This window comes from Nematolebias whitei, chromosome 9 (assembly GCF_014905685.2).
Source record: "Nematolebias whitei isolate Nwh7 chromosome 9, NemWhi1, whole genome shotgun sequence".
Taxonomy (NCBI): Eukaryota; Metazoa; Chordata; class Actinopteri; order Cyprinodontiformes; family Rivulidae; genus Nematolebias; species Nematolebias whitei.
The window spans coordinates 43,347,905-43,363,199 of NC_056506.1; the positions used below are offsets into that span (position 1 = coordinate 43,347,905).

At 42.3% G+C, this 15,295-nt stretch overlaps 1 protein-coding gene across 1 annotated transcript in view; it reads right to left on the reverse strand.

Annotated features, from left to right (window-relative positions):
• Positions 1 to 15,022, reverse strand: part of LOC119414285 (microtubule cross-linking factor 1) — a 74,093-nt gene extending 59,071 nt beyond the window's left edge. Inside the window, exons 1-3 of the mRNA XM_037681378.1 lie at positions 14,013 to 15,022; positions 7,562 to 7,786; positions 6,756 to 6,914 (exon numbers count right to left, since the gene is read on the reverse strand). Coding sequence (XP_037537306.1) covers positions 6,756 to 6,914; positions 7,562 to 7,786; positions 14,013 to 14,666 — 1,038 coding nt within the window. The 5' untranslated portion in view covers positions 14,667 to 15,022. The remainder of the gene's footprint in view (positions 1 to 6,755; positions 6,915 to 7,561; positions 7,787 to 14,012) is intronic.
• Between the last annotated feature and the right edge of the window lie 273 nt (positions 15,023 to 15,295).

Here is a 15,295-nt window from a genome sequence, read left to right on the forward strand (position 1 = left end):
TTCTTTACAGGGCAATATTTCAAATATAATGTACTAATACAAATTAAATGCAACCACAACACATTTTAGAACAACATCAGTAAAATTGGTTCAATTATAGCCATTTGTGTGTTTCATAAGTAAAGTAGGCTGTGGCGGCCATCTTAAATTCGGTTGGCTCCGAAAGTCAATCATTTGTAGATGAACATCAAGTAACTGTTCCCTGAAAGTTTCATTGAAATCAGTCTGGCAGTTCATGCAATATTTTGCTAACAGACAGTGTTGACTCCAAACAGGAAACTGCAAAATTTTAAACACATATCTTGAATTTTCTTGTAGTGCTTGTAAAAATTGATGGGGATGTGTCTCGCCCTCCGTGAAATAAAATTAAAATTATTTTCTTGCACTTTCCTTAAAAAAATACACGTTTGTGGCATGAAGTGCAATTGGTGCTATGTTACCTCGTAGAATTAAAATGACATTTTACCGCCTGATTATTGGGAGATAATTTAAAGCTCTTTCACTCAATGACGGCGCTTTTCAAACCATCGTGTTCAGATGTTGGTGTTACAGATCCTCAGCCACCCAGAGGTGCAGAACAAAGGAGTCTGTCAGCAGAAGCACCTGCCGGTCGCTGAGCGAGAACCCGTTCGGCTTTAACGAAAGATGAATTTACCGCAGGAGCACGTGACGGATCACCTGGAGCGACGTCAAGGTGATAAACATGTCGCAGGTTAACAGGAACCAGAACCGGTTCTTTACCGTTTGTCTCCCCCATCAGCACCAGAACTGTTTTAGAACAGCTCGGATTAATTAGCGCCGCGGCGCCAGAACCAAACTCGGACGGCAGAGAAAGAGACGGGCTTTAAAGGCCAGCGTGGATCAGCTTGTTTTGGATCAGTTGACCAGCGAGGAGAGAAAAGTTTAACAGGATTACTTCGTGGTTTTTAATCAGGAAAACCAATTAGAGCTTAATAAGCATGAAGCTCAGCGCCGATCTTCCCTGGAGTCCAGAGCAGAGCTGGCCCGTCTCTACCGAGACACCAAACAGAGATGAGCAGAAAACATCACGCGTGTTTTGCTCCTTCGCCACATCTAATCAACATTAGCTAACACGGTTAGCTTTGACTCAGTCAATTTAACAACTTCCAATCTGAAATTTGACGCGGTAGTAGCTGAGAGGAACACAAAATGCACACGAAAAGCTTTAATTGATTGCATAAAACGTTTGGTTAAAACCCAGGCTGTTGTGGCTGTGTATGGTTCTTCCACATGCCCCCCACAGCTTAATTAACATTAGCTAACATAAAATTGGCTCAAACTCTGTTTAACAGATACTGAACTGAAATTTGATGAGATAGTAGTTGATTGTTGCTCCAAAAACAAAAAGCACTGATTGATTGCGTCAAACCTTTGGTTGAAACCAGGCTTTTGTGGCTGTGTATGGTTGTTCCACATGCTAGTGAGACACCCCTCCCAAATCTGTTTCATAGATCTTCAGGTAAAACTCATAACAAGTAAATATGGGCACAAAGACCACAGCGCTGAGGAGTTGATGTGTCTCACTGCAGCAGATCTCGTCTCTCCTTGCGTCTGCTCTCCTTCCGAGCCAAAACTGACAATATTGTGTTGGCTCATGCCCATTAGCTGTGGCAGCCATCTTCAATTATCCTGACACCAAATATTAAACAGCTGCAGAGCCACATCCAAAAGTTAATTTCTGAAAGTTTCGTTAAAATACATCCACTGGTTCATGAGATATTTTGCTAACAGACAAACAGGGTTGACTCCAACTGTTATTGCAATAATTTTAGTCAAAGCTCTTGCACAGTGAGTAGCATTTAGAGCTGAGTCGAGACGGACTCCCAGCTACTACCACACTGAATTTTAGCCCAATGTTTATAAAAATGACAGAATTATAGCCATTGTTGTTATTTTTAAAAGTCAGTTGGCTGTGGCGGCCATCTTGAAGTGGTTCGACTCCAAAGTTATAGAAGCACATCTAATGATTGTTTGCTGAAAGCTTCAATAAAATTCATCCAGTGGTTCGTGAGATATTTTTTTAACAAACAGATGCACCAACAGGTGAAAACGTCATTTTCTGCCTTCGCCTTTGGGCAGCGGGCGATCAAAACTTTACTGCGTGATTAAAACGTGGCGTGGAAGATTCTGTGCATCGCACCTCAGCGGTGATTCACAGCGCGAGAATGTTGCAGAAAGGTGAAGGTGCGCCCCTTCGGTCCGGTCCAACAACATTCCTAACAGCTGATCCCCCTCTTCAGTCCGTGACTTCTGCAGCTCAGACAAACCGTTCTGAGGAGCAGTTAATAAAACGGCATATGCATAAAATAAATAAATAAAACACCCGGAGACGGCGTGTTTTTCTGGGACGAACCTCGGGGGAAGACATCAAAAAAGCTGCAGTCGTTCGGAGCAGCTCTTCTGCGCCTCCTCTCTGCAGCGAGCGTCGTCTCCTGCACCGTTTCACCGCCAAACGTTCGTGAAGCGAGCCGCTCCGTCGCAGGCACACGACTCCACGAGGCCTTTATCTGGCTGGGCTTGTCTGTTAGCAAAATATCTCAAGAACTGCTGGATGGGTTTTAGTGAAACTCTCAGGAAGGAGTCAATGGATGGATCCCTACAACTGATCCAATTCAAGATGGCTTCCAAAGCCAACTAACATTACAAAACACAAAAATGGTTATAACTCAGATAGTTTAACAGACAATAAGCTAAAACTTGATGTGGTAGTAGCTGAGGGTGATTCCCATCAAGTACTAATTGATCGCAGGAGATTTGTTTTTAAAACTTATTACTGAAATCAACTATGCAGATCTGTTAGCAAAACATCTCACAGATATGGACCTAGGTTTTGCTGTGGTAGTAGCTGACAGTTGTCCAGAATTAATAATCCAGCACCAACATGTGCCACGAGGTTTACTTAGCAAAACATAATTTACAAGGTTTAACCAGCGTGGCGATAACTTCAGGTGATGTCTTTCATTCAGCAAAGAACAGTTCCCGACAGCCGAAGAACTTCTGAAACAAAGAAAACAGAAGCTATAAGTGCTGCTGGGAACCAACCCAACAGAACCTCTGATGAAAATGTCATCAGGTGCCAAAAGGAAGCAGCGTGGACCCAGACTGGCCTACTTCCTGTCTGCTGGCAGACGGTGAGCTACCTGCTGCCGTCTCCATCGATTAGTCTAATCCATGGAGGCCGAGCGGCTCAGAGGAAATGAAACACAGCTGAAAACCAAGATGGAGTCCCAGTTAAAGAAGGCAGAAGATGGCCACTCGACCCTGAGACATCTGGAGCTAAAAACTGAGTTTGTTTTTAACTTAGGTGATGCTTTAAAGTTACTTTACTTTGGAAGGTAATTTAGGTTTGGATGATGGTCCTTAATGTCTGTGCAGTAAAAATAATTATAATTTAAATAATTATAAAAAATAAAAAAAACACCTTCTGTCAGTACAAACTGAATAAAAAGACGAGCGGTGCAGCACCACAGATTAATCTTGGGCTACACCAAACATTTGAGGAAACTCAACTTTTGAGCAGAATAAAAACTACGCAGCGCAAAAGATGGGCGTGGCCAATTAACATATCTATGGTAATGGTGGCCATCTTGGATTTGGACATGGCAACAACATTTTTGATGGGAACCTTTGCAGGCACTCGGTGAAATGGAAGTCATCACGCTGCTTATTATTTCTCAAGTTTTCCACCTCACACGTTTGACTAATATACATATCAGGTGGCAGCCATCTTGAATTTTGACCTGGCAACCCAATTTGAAATGAACTGTCAACTCTCTCTCTTTCTTCCTTCCTTCCTTCTTTCCTTCCATCCATCCATCCATCCATCAATCCAGCCATCCTTCCTTCCATCCATCCATTATCTTTAGCCGCTTCTTCCTTTATGTTTATGTACAATTTTAGGAAAAGTAAATTAATGTAAAAGAAATGCATTTTAAATCAGATCGCCTACAGAACAAAGAATTCTGACATTAGAGTAACTACTTTTAGGTTTTTAAGACATAAGTCAAAACAGACACTTTATCAATCCATCCATCATCCATCCATCATACATCCTTCCATCCATCACCCATCAATTATCTATTGTCCACTAATCATTCATTAATCCATCCATCTTTCTATCATCCATCCATCTTCTATCATCCATCCATCCATAGTTCATCAATCCATCATTCATCCATCATCCATCCATCACTCAACTATAGTCCATCCATCATCCATGATCCATCCATCCATCATCCATCCATCCAGCAGTCCCAGTAATTAAAACATCAAATAATCTTCCTAATCTACCTTAAAATTACAGATTCCTAACAAGTACCGGTATGTCTTTAGAAACAATGCTTTTAATTTTAAATTTGCTATTTTTCCTCTGCAGATGTACATGGAAATCCCTTTGTATAATATCCTGATGCATGCTCAATAATCCTTGTATAATGTTTGGCATCATTGTAAAGCTTGGAGATTCCCTTTTATTTACATAAAGGGCTGGAATTCCCAATGACATCACTCCAGATCAATAAAAACAAACAAAAAAAAATCAAACCGGGGCTTTATTAAACAAAACTAGCTTATAGTTCCAGGTGATAAATCAACAACAACAACAACAAACTATGCATCATTTAGAAGCTTTTGAGATGGAAAATTAAAAAATTATAACGTAATATTGAAAAATCCCTCATTGAAACTCATTTTGCCAACACAGGTCACATTTTATTTCTTATTATTGATCTCAGGAAGCTTTTGCTGATCTCCGGCAGTCATTGTGTGAGTATCAACACCGTACAAACACTTTGAGGCCAGAACTCTATTTTCATTCTCAGTGTAAATTCACTAATAAACTTGCTTACCAACTGTAGGCAATGACTGATGAATTTTAACTACATTACCCACAGTACATCAGTGGAAAACAGGAAGTCGTGACTTGCTCCACACCACTTCTGACTGGTTCAGATTTAAGGGATCAGGTGACTCACGAGGAACGATAATTAATAAAATTCGGCACGAGGTGAGAGAACGAGCACCTTACTGTTGTTTTGGAGAACAAAGAAGAGACAGAAAGAAATATTAAAAAAATAAATTCAACATTTTCAAAAGAAAGGATCTAACCCTCACATGTAGCTTCTATCTGCCCAAACATCACCCTTTAAGCTCATTTTAACAAAAGCTAAAATCTCACAACCCATTCATTTATTGTGTATAAAAGAAAAGGAAAAGCCACAAACAAAACTAGTTTCACTAATTTACAGTTCTCTGTCCGTGCTGCTGCTCAAGAATATTCTCACCGGACGTTTCTTCAATAAACCGAACCTAAAATAGAGAAATCACCCGAGCAGTTCTGAAAATGACACCATGTGGCACGCCTAGTCTGGACTCAGGTGAGAAGGATTAACTAAGTCGGACGCAGAGTTTGAAAACTTAAAGTTCAACTCTGGAGTCGTAGTAGGATTAGCTGAAAGAAGTTCTTCTGGTGTGAGACGAGGAGGGAGGAGGGAGCTTCAGGTTGAAATGAAAGTCAGCTAATCCACAGCTGAAGGAAACTGCATTTCCTGCAAAAATGCAGTGTGAATTGCTGAAAAATATCTGCAATTAGCTATAAAAAAACAACAACAACAACATTCTGAATTGTAGCTGAAATTGAAGAACAAGCCTAAATTTGCAGAAGAAAGCAGAAAGAAAACATATTTGCTGAATTAGGCTTAAAGAAGCAGAAATGAGCACAAAAAATAGCTTAAAAAACAGATGAAATTAGCAAAAAATAGATAGCTGAGCAGTAACTGAAAAGGCAAAAAGAGGCTTAAATTACCAGAAGGAAGTGGAAAAAACTGAAATGAGCTAAAAATGTGGAATTAGTTGAAAAAACTTCAATTAGCAACAAAAGAGCTAATAGTAGCTGAAAGTGCAGAAAAAGCTGAAACTAGGAGAAACAAGTTTAAAGAAGTGGATATTATCTTTAAAAAGCTGAAATTAGTAAAAAAAAAAATGCTGAAAAGCAGCTAAAAAGCAGAAAGAAGCAGAAATTACCAGAAGGAAGTGGAGAAAGTAAAGTAGGCTGAAAAAAGTTGAAATGAGTGCAAAACATATGGAATTAGTCGAAAAAGATTAAATTAGAAAAAAAAGCTAAATAGTAGCTGAAATAGCAGAAAAAGCTGAAGCTTGCATAAATACGCTGAAAAGAGCATAACAAGCTGAAATTAGCAGAAAGAAGTTAAAAGAAGCACAAGCATGTTTTAGTTAGCAAAAAGAATCTGAAAGGAGCACAAAACAGCTGAAATTAGCTGAAAAAAGCTTACATTTGCACAAGGAAGCTGAAAGAAGCTGAAGCAGAACAAAATGTGAAAGGAGCAGTAAAAGGTTGTAAACAGATGTAAAAATCTGAAGGATGTAAAATGAGATCAGTTCATTTTCTATGAGAAAAAAAAATGGCAGAAAAGGCTAAATATTTCAAAAAGCTAAAGCTGCACCAATACCAAAAGTCATAGCAGGATTGTTCTGAAAGAGCTGAACGTTTTGATTTATGATTTGTTGAAATAGCTGAAAACTGCAGGACGAGAAAAGATGCTGAAAAATGTACAGAAGAAAAACGGATCACAGTAGTGAGAATGCTTCATAAACATTCACACAATAAAACACAGACGCCAAAAAACGAACCAGATTTGCACCAAAACAAAACTCTGCTCCTGCGTCTGTCCACCGGGATTTCCTTCAGCCTGGACACGATTTCTTCCCGCCCTCACCTCTTTGAGCCTCTCCAGCTCGTTGTGCAGCGCCTGCTTGGAAATCTCCACCTCGATGATCTTCTGCCGGAGCGTCTCGTTCTCGTCCTCCGCTCGGCTGCGTTTGTCCTCGGTGCTCTCCAGCTCGTTGTGCAAACGCACCGACACGTCCTTCGCAACCTGCGGGCGGTTCGGTCCGAAAGGGAGAAAACAGGAATAAACAATCCACACCGCCAGCTCAGGGTTCTGTGCACGAATACGCCCGATCACCGACACGGTCGTGCTTTGGTTTCTAAAGAATTATGATTTTATTATTTGTCATGCTTTACCTGCCGTACCCAAAAACCTTCATGCTGCTGCTATTTAAAAAACACCTGAATGATAAATGTTGACTTATTAAAAAAAAAGAAAGAGACTGGAAAGATGAAGTTTACAATATGGACTAAAGATGTCTTTTACAGCAACGGTTTTCACTTAAACAAGTTACGTTTAGATTCCTCAGTACGAAGTAAAAACACTTAGGTTTACGTTTCCATGCGTGGGGGAAAAAAGGGTTACCAACAAACTGGTTGAAAACACAGAAACAATTAACTGCAGCGTCTCGTCGACCGCAGTGAAAATTATAATTATGAAAGAAAATGTGTCTGCTGTCAATAAAAGTTCTTAAAGAGAAATTACAACCATAAGAATCAGACATGGGATGATGGAACCGGCCTAGAAACACTGCAATCAGTGCATCTCTGATCGTTCTCCGGTAAATATTTCATTATTTTTGTAAAACTACTGAAGAACTTCAAAGATGGAAACGAATGAGAGAACAAACGTACCTTCAGATCCTGCTCCAGGCTGCGCAGCAGCTCCCCGTCCACGTGGCCCGTCTGAGCGACCCGCAGGCTCTTCTGCTCGGACTTTCTCAGGCGGTACTGCAAGATGCGGCAGTTCTTGTTGGCCCGGTCCAGTTCCCTCCGCAGCTCTTGCAGCTGGTAGACCTCCTCGTCCAGGTAGCTGTCTCGCACCTCCTCCATCTCGGCCCGCAGCTCGTCCACTTCATCCTGAGAGACGCGAGGAGAAAACGTTCAACAACGTCTGAAGATTTGCTCCAGTTTCACAAGATCCTGTGAGGTCTAAACGGGCCGTGGAAAGTTGTACTGACATTTTGAAATTATTTACTGTTTTTTACACAATCGCAGTTTAAGTTTTATGATTTTGGGAGATATTTATACAAAAAATCTCAGCTGACCATCAACGTCTGTCTAAAATTTTCACATCTTTTGCAAACAAACTCTTCTTACTCCCACAATTTTTTACGCTACGTACAGTAGCCCCTCGCTACTTCGCGGTTCAACTTCAGCAGACTCGCTCTTTTGTGGTTTTTCAACAATTGTCAACTTTAATATTACTCACGTGACTGTGACGGTACGAGATAAAAAGTTAATGTAGAAGAAAAACTTTGGACAGGCGCAGTCATTTTGTAGTTTTCTTTCAATAAGCCTGTACTGTAACGCCAGTCAAAAGAACTACACTACCCAGAAGCCAACAGTGCTTCCGACCGCTAATTTCTGTCGAAATGGAGGGGAAGTTTTGCAACGCAAAGTCAGAAGTAACGATCGATCTATTAAGCTCACAGAACTATCAGGAAAGTCACAAATAATCCTGAAGCTCAATTATTCACGTGCACATCAACCTGGAGGGGGCGGTGGGCTTCGTCGCTGCAGGGTAGGTCTGCTGAACCAGAACTGAGCCCGACTGGAACTGAGCTGCTGGTCTGCAGAGCTGGTGAGTACAATTTTGCAGTACTGTACAGTACATATATGTATGTTGTTAAAATTATGTAGGTTTAAGAGTTTAGAACATTGCAAGAGTGTGGGAAGGGTTTATAAAGTCTTTATAAATAAATAAAGCGTTCCTGCTTCGCAGTTTTTCACCTATCGCAGGTGTGTGTGTGTGTGACGTAACCCCCGCGATAATCTAGGGACTACTTTATACAAATCGTGAATCAAAACGTGGGGACTTGTGTCCTCTTTCACCCAGTGTCTCTCACTACTGTAGGAATTGTGTTCTTTTTCTCCCCCCCCTCCCCCCCCCCACACACAAATTGCAGAGTTCACACCCAGGCCCTGACTATATTTCAGTTCTGACCTTTATTTTCAAAGCTGAAGGTTTAGTCTTTTCGACTTGTCATATGTCCAACATGAAACAGTAGAAACATAAAACTCAGATGTGACCATCAGAGCCTTCCAACGCTCACGGTTCAAGAACTTGACGACCTGACTTTTAGTTTTTTGCACAGCGACCGTTTGTTTGACACTTAATTTTCAGTCTGTTTCTGCCTGCCTCTAACGAGTCTGCTGTCGGTGACTGACGGACACAGGTGTGGGGTGTTACCACGGCGACCATAAATGGAAAGTTTCTTTTAATCTTGGTTTTCTTTACGCTTCTTTCACAGTTTAAACATCAAAATGTAGCCATTTCCCCCCACAGGTTAGATTTTTACAAAATTGAAGATGCAATTTTAAGCGGTTGCTACTTTCACACAAAAAAAAGAATGAAAAAATAAATGTCTTAAATTTGTGCAAATCCTGTTTCATTAACACACTCCTTACGAAGTGAAGAAGTCCCATTAGAAGCAAAGATTTATGTTTGTAAAAGAAATTGATGCCATTTTCCAAAAAAGAACGAAGAAAGTTGGACTTTCAGTGTTTGAAAAGTCAAATTTATTGACATTCTTTCCTTAAATGCTGTCACGCCAAACACGTATTATTTAACTCGCAGATATGAGTCGGCATCTCTGTAGGCAGAACGTTACAAATCATTTCGCTACTGGAAATGCTCTGTAAAGAAATGTGAAAGGAAGACAAGGAAGATGCGACAAGTTTTTGTTTGCGTCACAATCCTAAAAACTCTCCTGAGGCAAACATCCCAAAGACTCGACTGTCATTTGATGAAAAGACAACTCGATGCATAAAGGAGGGGGAGTGTGTCGATTAAAGAAAACTAAATCTTTCCTGACCGGGGAAAGCACTGAGCTCGGCGTTATCCGAGCCGGGCTCTGGAGGGCGGAGATAATGGCCGAGCTCACGGTCGACCCGATCGATGCAGATCTAAAGAGAACCTCTGGAGTTGGGTTGACATCGATCAGATGATTTATTCATTCAGTTTGAACCAAGTGAAGCTTCTCACAGGTCATGTTTGGCAGAAACAAGTGGGATTCAACTGGGTGTAATTCACAACCCAAACCACTAGATGTCACTACACCCAACAGGATGCACCTTTAAACATAAAAATATAACAGAAGTGGGAAATTCTTCTTCTTGAGAAACTGGTTTCAGATCATTTTTTGGTGCTTCGTTTCTCAAAAGTTATTTAATCAACAGACTTTCTGTTTTAATTAGAGATACAGTGACACAATTATTTGTGTCAACAAGAACCAACAACAAGAACTGTTGGTTGGGTTTCAGACTATCTCTCAGGTCGGACGCAATGTGTTCGCCATAACGGTACTTCATCTAGATACTTAACAATCACTAATGGTGTACCACAAGGCTCAGTTTTAGGACACACTCTTTTTACAATTTATATAAGCCATGCAGGTCAAAACATTCCTGATGCATCCTTGCATTTCTACGCTGATGATACAATTGTTTATTGTCATGCTAACACAACTGCCAATGTTTTCCAGCTTCTACAGTCTCAAACTGGTGCTAAATGCAAACAAAACCAAAGGGGATGTTGTTTTCAAACAGAAAGTTGGTGCCAGCGACTCCTCTTCCTATCTCATCCATGCATGGTGATCCTATTCAGTTTGTTGATTCTTACAAAAACTTGGGAATTTTGTTGATGCACATCTCTCTTTTAAACCACATATCAAAAACTTGATAAAGAAACTGAAATTAAAACTGGGTTTCTTTTGCAGAAATAGGTCTTGCTTAACTCTGAATGCTAGGAAATGCCTTGTAGCTGCTACTTTCCTACCAGCCAACGATTATGGTGACGTTATTTACATGAATACCCCTGCCAGATCCTTGCAGATGTTGGGCGCCGTATATCACGGTGCACTAAGATTCATAACTGGTTGTAACTACCGTACCCATCACTGCACTCTGTACTCACTGGTCAATTGGTCATCATTATCTACACGTAGGCTCTCACACCGGTTCATTTTCATCTATAAATCCCTCCTTGGTCTGCTACCTTCTTATATCTCCTCCCACTTGTCACATCGTCAGTGCAGTTACAGCGTGCGCTCTCAGGCCATCATTACCTGCAGCGTTCCCTCAGTGCGTACTGAACTTGGCAAAAAGGCTTTTTCCTACTCTGCTCCTGTAACATGGAACACCTTGCAACACGAACTTAAGCTGTCCACCTTTATTTCTTTAGGGGGGTTTAAACATTTGATAAGGTCACTGGAAACATCAAAGAAAATATGTTCTTGTTTTTAGTATTTTAGTTTGTTTTAAATGGCACCTTTATTTACCGTTTTATAACACTACTTTTATTTTAATTGCATTTTACTGAAGCTTATTGTCTGTACTTTATATACTCTTGTTGTCTCCCCTCCCCTGTGGAATGTCTGCATCACTAGGTGCTTATGTGCGGGGTGTTTTTTCAATTTCAGGCTATCTCTTCTCAGCCAAGGAGTGAGAGTCTGTTAGGAATTATTTTTTTTTGCCTCCAAATCCAATACATGTGTCACTTTTATTACTTTTTGTCTGTCTAAAGAGGTCTAAATTGTAAATTATTCTTCGAGGCTCCATGTGATTTATCTGTATAAATAAATGTTGAATGAATGAATGAAGATGTTGTCTGTCTAAAACAGGTCTCTGTTGTAAATGAGTCCTCATTACTCAGTGAGACTAACCTGTATAAAGATTGAATGAATTAATTTACTTGACTATTTTAACAATAATAATTCTATTTGGTAAAAAAAAAAAAAAAAAAAAAAGTGGCCCCAGATTTTGGTAATTCAACATTTTCATTGCATAAATATATTTGTTTTTAATGTTGTATTTAACTAAAGTGTTGTGAAGTCCTAATGAAAAATATGAAAAATGTTTTGAGATTTAAGCTTCAATATTTGAGCTTAGAGAAAAATCCAAAGAAACTAATTTTCTGTTACTGACCCCTCCTTTAAATAACTGCACTGTATTTGCACACCATCCCGTCCAGCATAGAAAATTAAGTATCCATCCAAGATTATGGGCCAATTAGGGACAAGAGCATCTGAAAGGCAGTAGCAGCAGGGAGTCCCGGTTATTTAAGGGCACGGGGGAGTTGAGGGGGGGGGGGGCAGACCCAGCTGGTAGACTGAGAGCCAGGTCTCTGAACCCCACACACCTGGGACATGAACTCCTGGGGGATAAAAACGCTGCGACCAGAGCCAAGCTGATTAATAAATCTGAAACACTCCTCTCATCATTGGCGACGCGCAAACGTACCTCGTCTGCAGCTTCACCCCTCCTCGACTTATGGGGGGGGGGGGGGGATAACCTACTTTTAGAGAGGGGAGGGATGTTTTTATGCAAATACTCAGTTAAGAGCCGCTCCTTCATTACAGAGTCAGGCTTCTTCTAGTCCAGGGAAGAAAGAAGTATTGAAACAGGTTTGAGGTTTTGTGTGGACAAACAAACAAAAAACAACTTTTCAGACGGTCAGCTGATAATAACGGGGCTGTCCTAGTGGCCTAAACACATGTTCAGAACTAAAACTAGCATTCCTTAAAGCACCACTTTAACTAACACCTTGCAAGATCTGTTCGCCCTCTGATTACATGTTGGGATGACTCTCAGCTACTACCGCCCACAATTTTAGCTCACTATCTGTAAAAATGATGGACTTGAAGCCATTTTTGTGTGGGTTGATGATTAATGGGTCCGGTAATCAAAAGTTTGGAGGTAAATTTGTGATGGGACGCAGACTACCTGGTTGTTGTTTTTTTTTTTTGTCTGTGGCACGTGTTAAACTCAAGGCCCGCAGGCCATATCTGGTCCTTAATTTTGACGTGTAAAGAGCAACGGAGAGCGTCAAACGAGGCCCATCAAACTCTTGTCGAGGAACCTGCGAGCAAGAAAAGATGCCGTGCGTCTGACTTGACTCGACGTAACGACTGAAACTGGTCCGAGCTTTTCATTTCGGCTCCCTTTTGGAACGGAGTTCCCGAAGCGACTGAAAAAAGATCAACAACGGACGAGTCGTTAAGGATCAAGAAGGTACGTGCTTACGTTCAGATTTATACGTACGCAGGTTAAAAGAAAATGTTTGTTTACCTTTTTACAGAAACCAATGCGCTTGAGTAAACTCTGGCTCTGATACTCAAGGTCCAACAAAGGCCTTTCGGTCCTTTACACCTGCTTTTTGTTCACTTTTACAGCACGACGCATCAGTGGTAGCTCTGTTGCCTCACAGCAGGAAGGTCCTGGGTTCAATCCCCGGTTGGACCTGGGTCTTTCTGTGGAGTTTGCACGTTCTCCTTGTGTGCTTGCGTGGGTTTTCTCCAGTTTCCTCCCCCAGAATAAAAACATGCATGTTGGGCTGCCTTCAGGCCCAGGCCTCCCTTGCAAAAAGAGATCTGTGATCTCAATGGGATTTGCCTGGTTAAATAAAGGTTAATAAATAGTAAATGAAGTATCCACCAATCCTATTGGTATTTTTAAATACCGTTCTTCTGTGGTGGCCAACGCAGGCCAAAGCAAACGCAACAAAAAGTTATTTCCTGATGTTTGCGTTTGAAACCCCCCACCGGATCAAAGTGAACCATTTCCAATAATCGTTTGTCGAATACGGAGGCCGTAGCTAACGAAAGTAACAAATATATACGCAAACGACAAATAAGAACCGGCGGTTAGAATGAATATATCTAGACCACAATGCATTGCAAAATACCAACTTTGAGCACGCATATTAGTTTCTACGATGTGACTCAGGCTTTTCTGTGGAACCAGCACTGTTTACGTTGAGTGTGGACCTGCATTTCAGGGCTGCCTCCAACACAGTGAAGTCGTTCAAACTAAAGTTTGGGATGAACTCTTGTTTTCTGTTCGGTTCTTCTGACCTTTACTCGGGCGTGGGGTTAACTACACACACATTTAACATGAAACCCAGCTCCGTTTCTTTTGCTTCGTGAATTAATTCATTCCACTACTCAAATGCAGCATCTACTTTACTCAAAGTTTTCTGGCTGAGGACACCCAGACCCCCCCACCAGTGTCCCCCCTCCCCATTACAAATGCTTCTGACGCCCCTGCCTTCAGGTCTCTGACATAAAGAGCAGCTGATCCGAACCTTGAGGTAGTCGTTCTCAGACTTCAGATCTTCGATCTCCCTCAGCAGATCCTCCTCGGTCACAGCCTTGGTCCCGGACTCTTTGGAGGGTTTGGGTTTCTGTCCCGGACCGGGCTGAGACTGGCCCCGGTCGCTGGAGCCGGTACCGGACTCTGCGTCGCTGCTGGCGACTGGAGCAGGCTTGTGCTCGTCGGACAGCGGCTCGGACGGGCAGTCCGACAGGTCCGAGCTGCTGTCAGTCTGACCCAGACGCGCTCCGGTCGGAACCCGGATCGGGGACTCCTGGCTGACAGGGCCCGAGGACGCGGGTTTGCCCTTCTTGGTTTTGGTAAGAACCGGGCTGCTGGTGCTGTCCGGTTTGATGCCATGCTGGGGCGCCTTAGTGGGCTTCTTGGGGACGGCGGACTTGGGGGCACCTTTCACCGGGACTGGTTTCTCTTTGGCCCCGGATGCGCTGCGCCTGGAGCGGTTCGGGTGCGCTGAGGGTGCGGGCTGCGGCCGCTTGCCGAGTTTGGGGGACTTGGGTCCGATGGCAGGTGGTTTGTTGGAGCGGGAGTGCGCATCCTTGAGGAAAGGTCTGGCCGGGGAAGGCGCTCGGTTCAGCCGCTTCTTCTCCAGCTGCGGTTTGGACTCGGAACCATTGGAGCTCTCCATTCTACACCGGCGGCAGGATGGAGGAGGAAGCGATCAATCCAAGAGGAGAAATGTCTGCCCTCTTCCTTGTCGGGCTGTGGATGCGCATCCTGCGACGGTTTTTTTTTTTTTACTCCATCCCGACATTCACCAGGTCGTCACAGAAGTACAGCTCCGAGTGACAGGTTGTATCCGCTAAAAAGGTTTATTAAAACCCGAATTTAAATTTTAAAAAGTCAGGTTTCTCCTTCCTGCGTCTCCATCCCTTTCTTCCGTTCATGTTGGACCGCGTGAATCTCTCCGACCCGTAAAATCTGCAGCCGTCGCTGGGAGCTTTGACGCCCGTGATTTGCTGCGAGGCGCATGCGCGGCTGAGCAGGTCCGACCGGCTCGACTGCGCATGCGCCAAGAACAATTCTCCGCTCGATATTTATCGTCCGCCGGCAGCAGGGGGCGGAGGCGGGGCGATCATCTTGTCTTTTATTCAAATATCTCATGAACAACTTGACATTGTTAAATGTGACTTTCAGAAAGTAATCATTGGATGTAGAACTGATTAAGATGGCTGCCAAGTGAGCTTAAAGTTATTGTCAATTTTACAGATATTGAGCTACAAGTTGATGTGGTGTTCACAGCTTTTATGTCCTGAT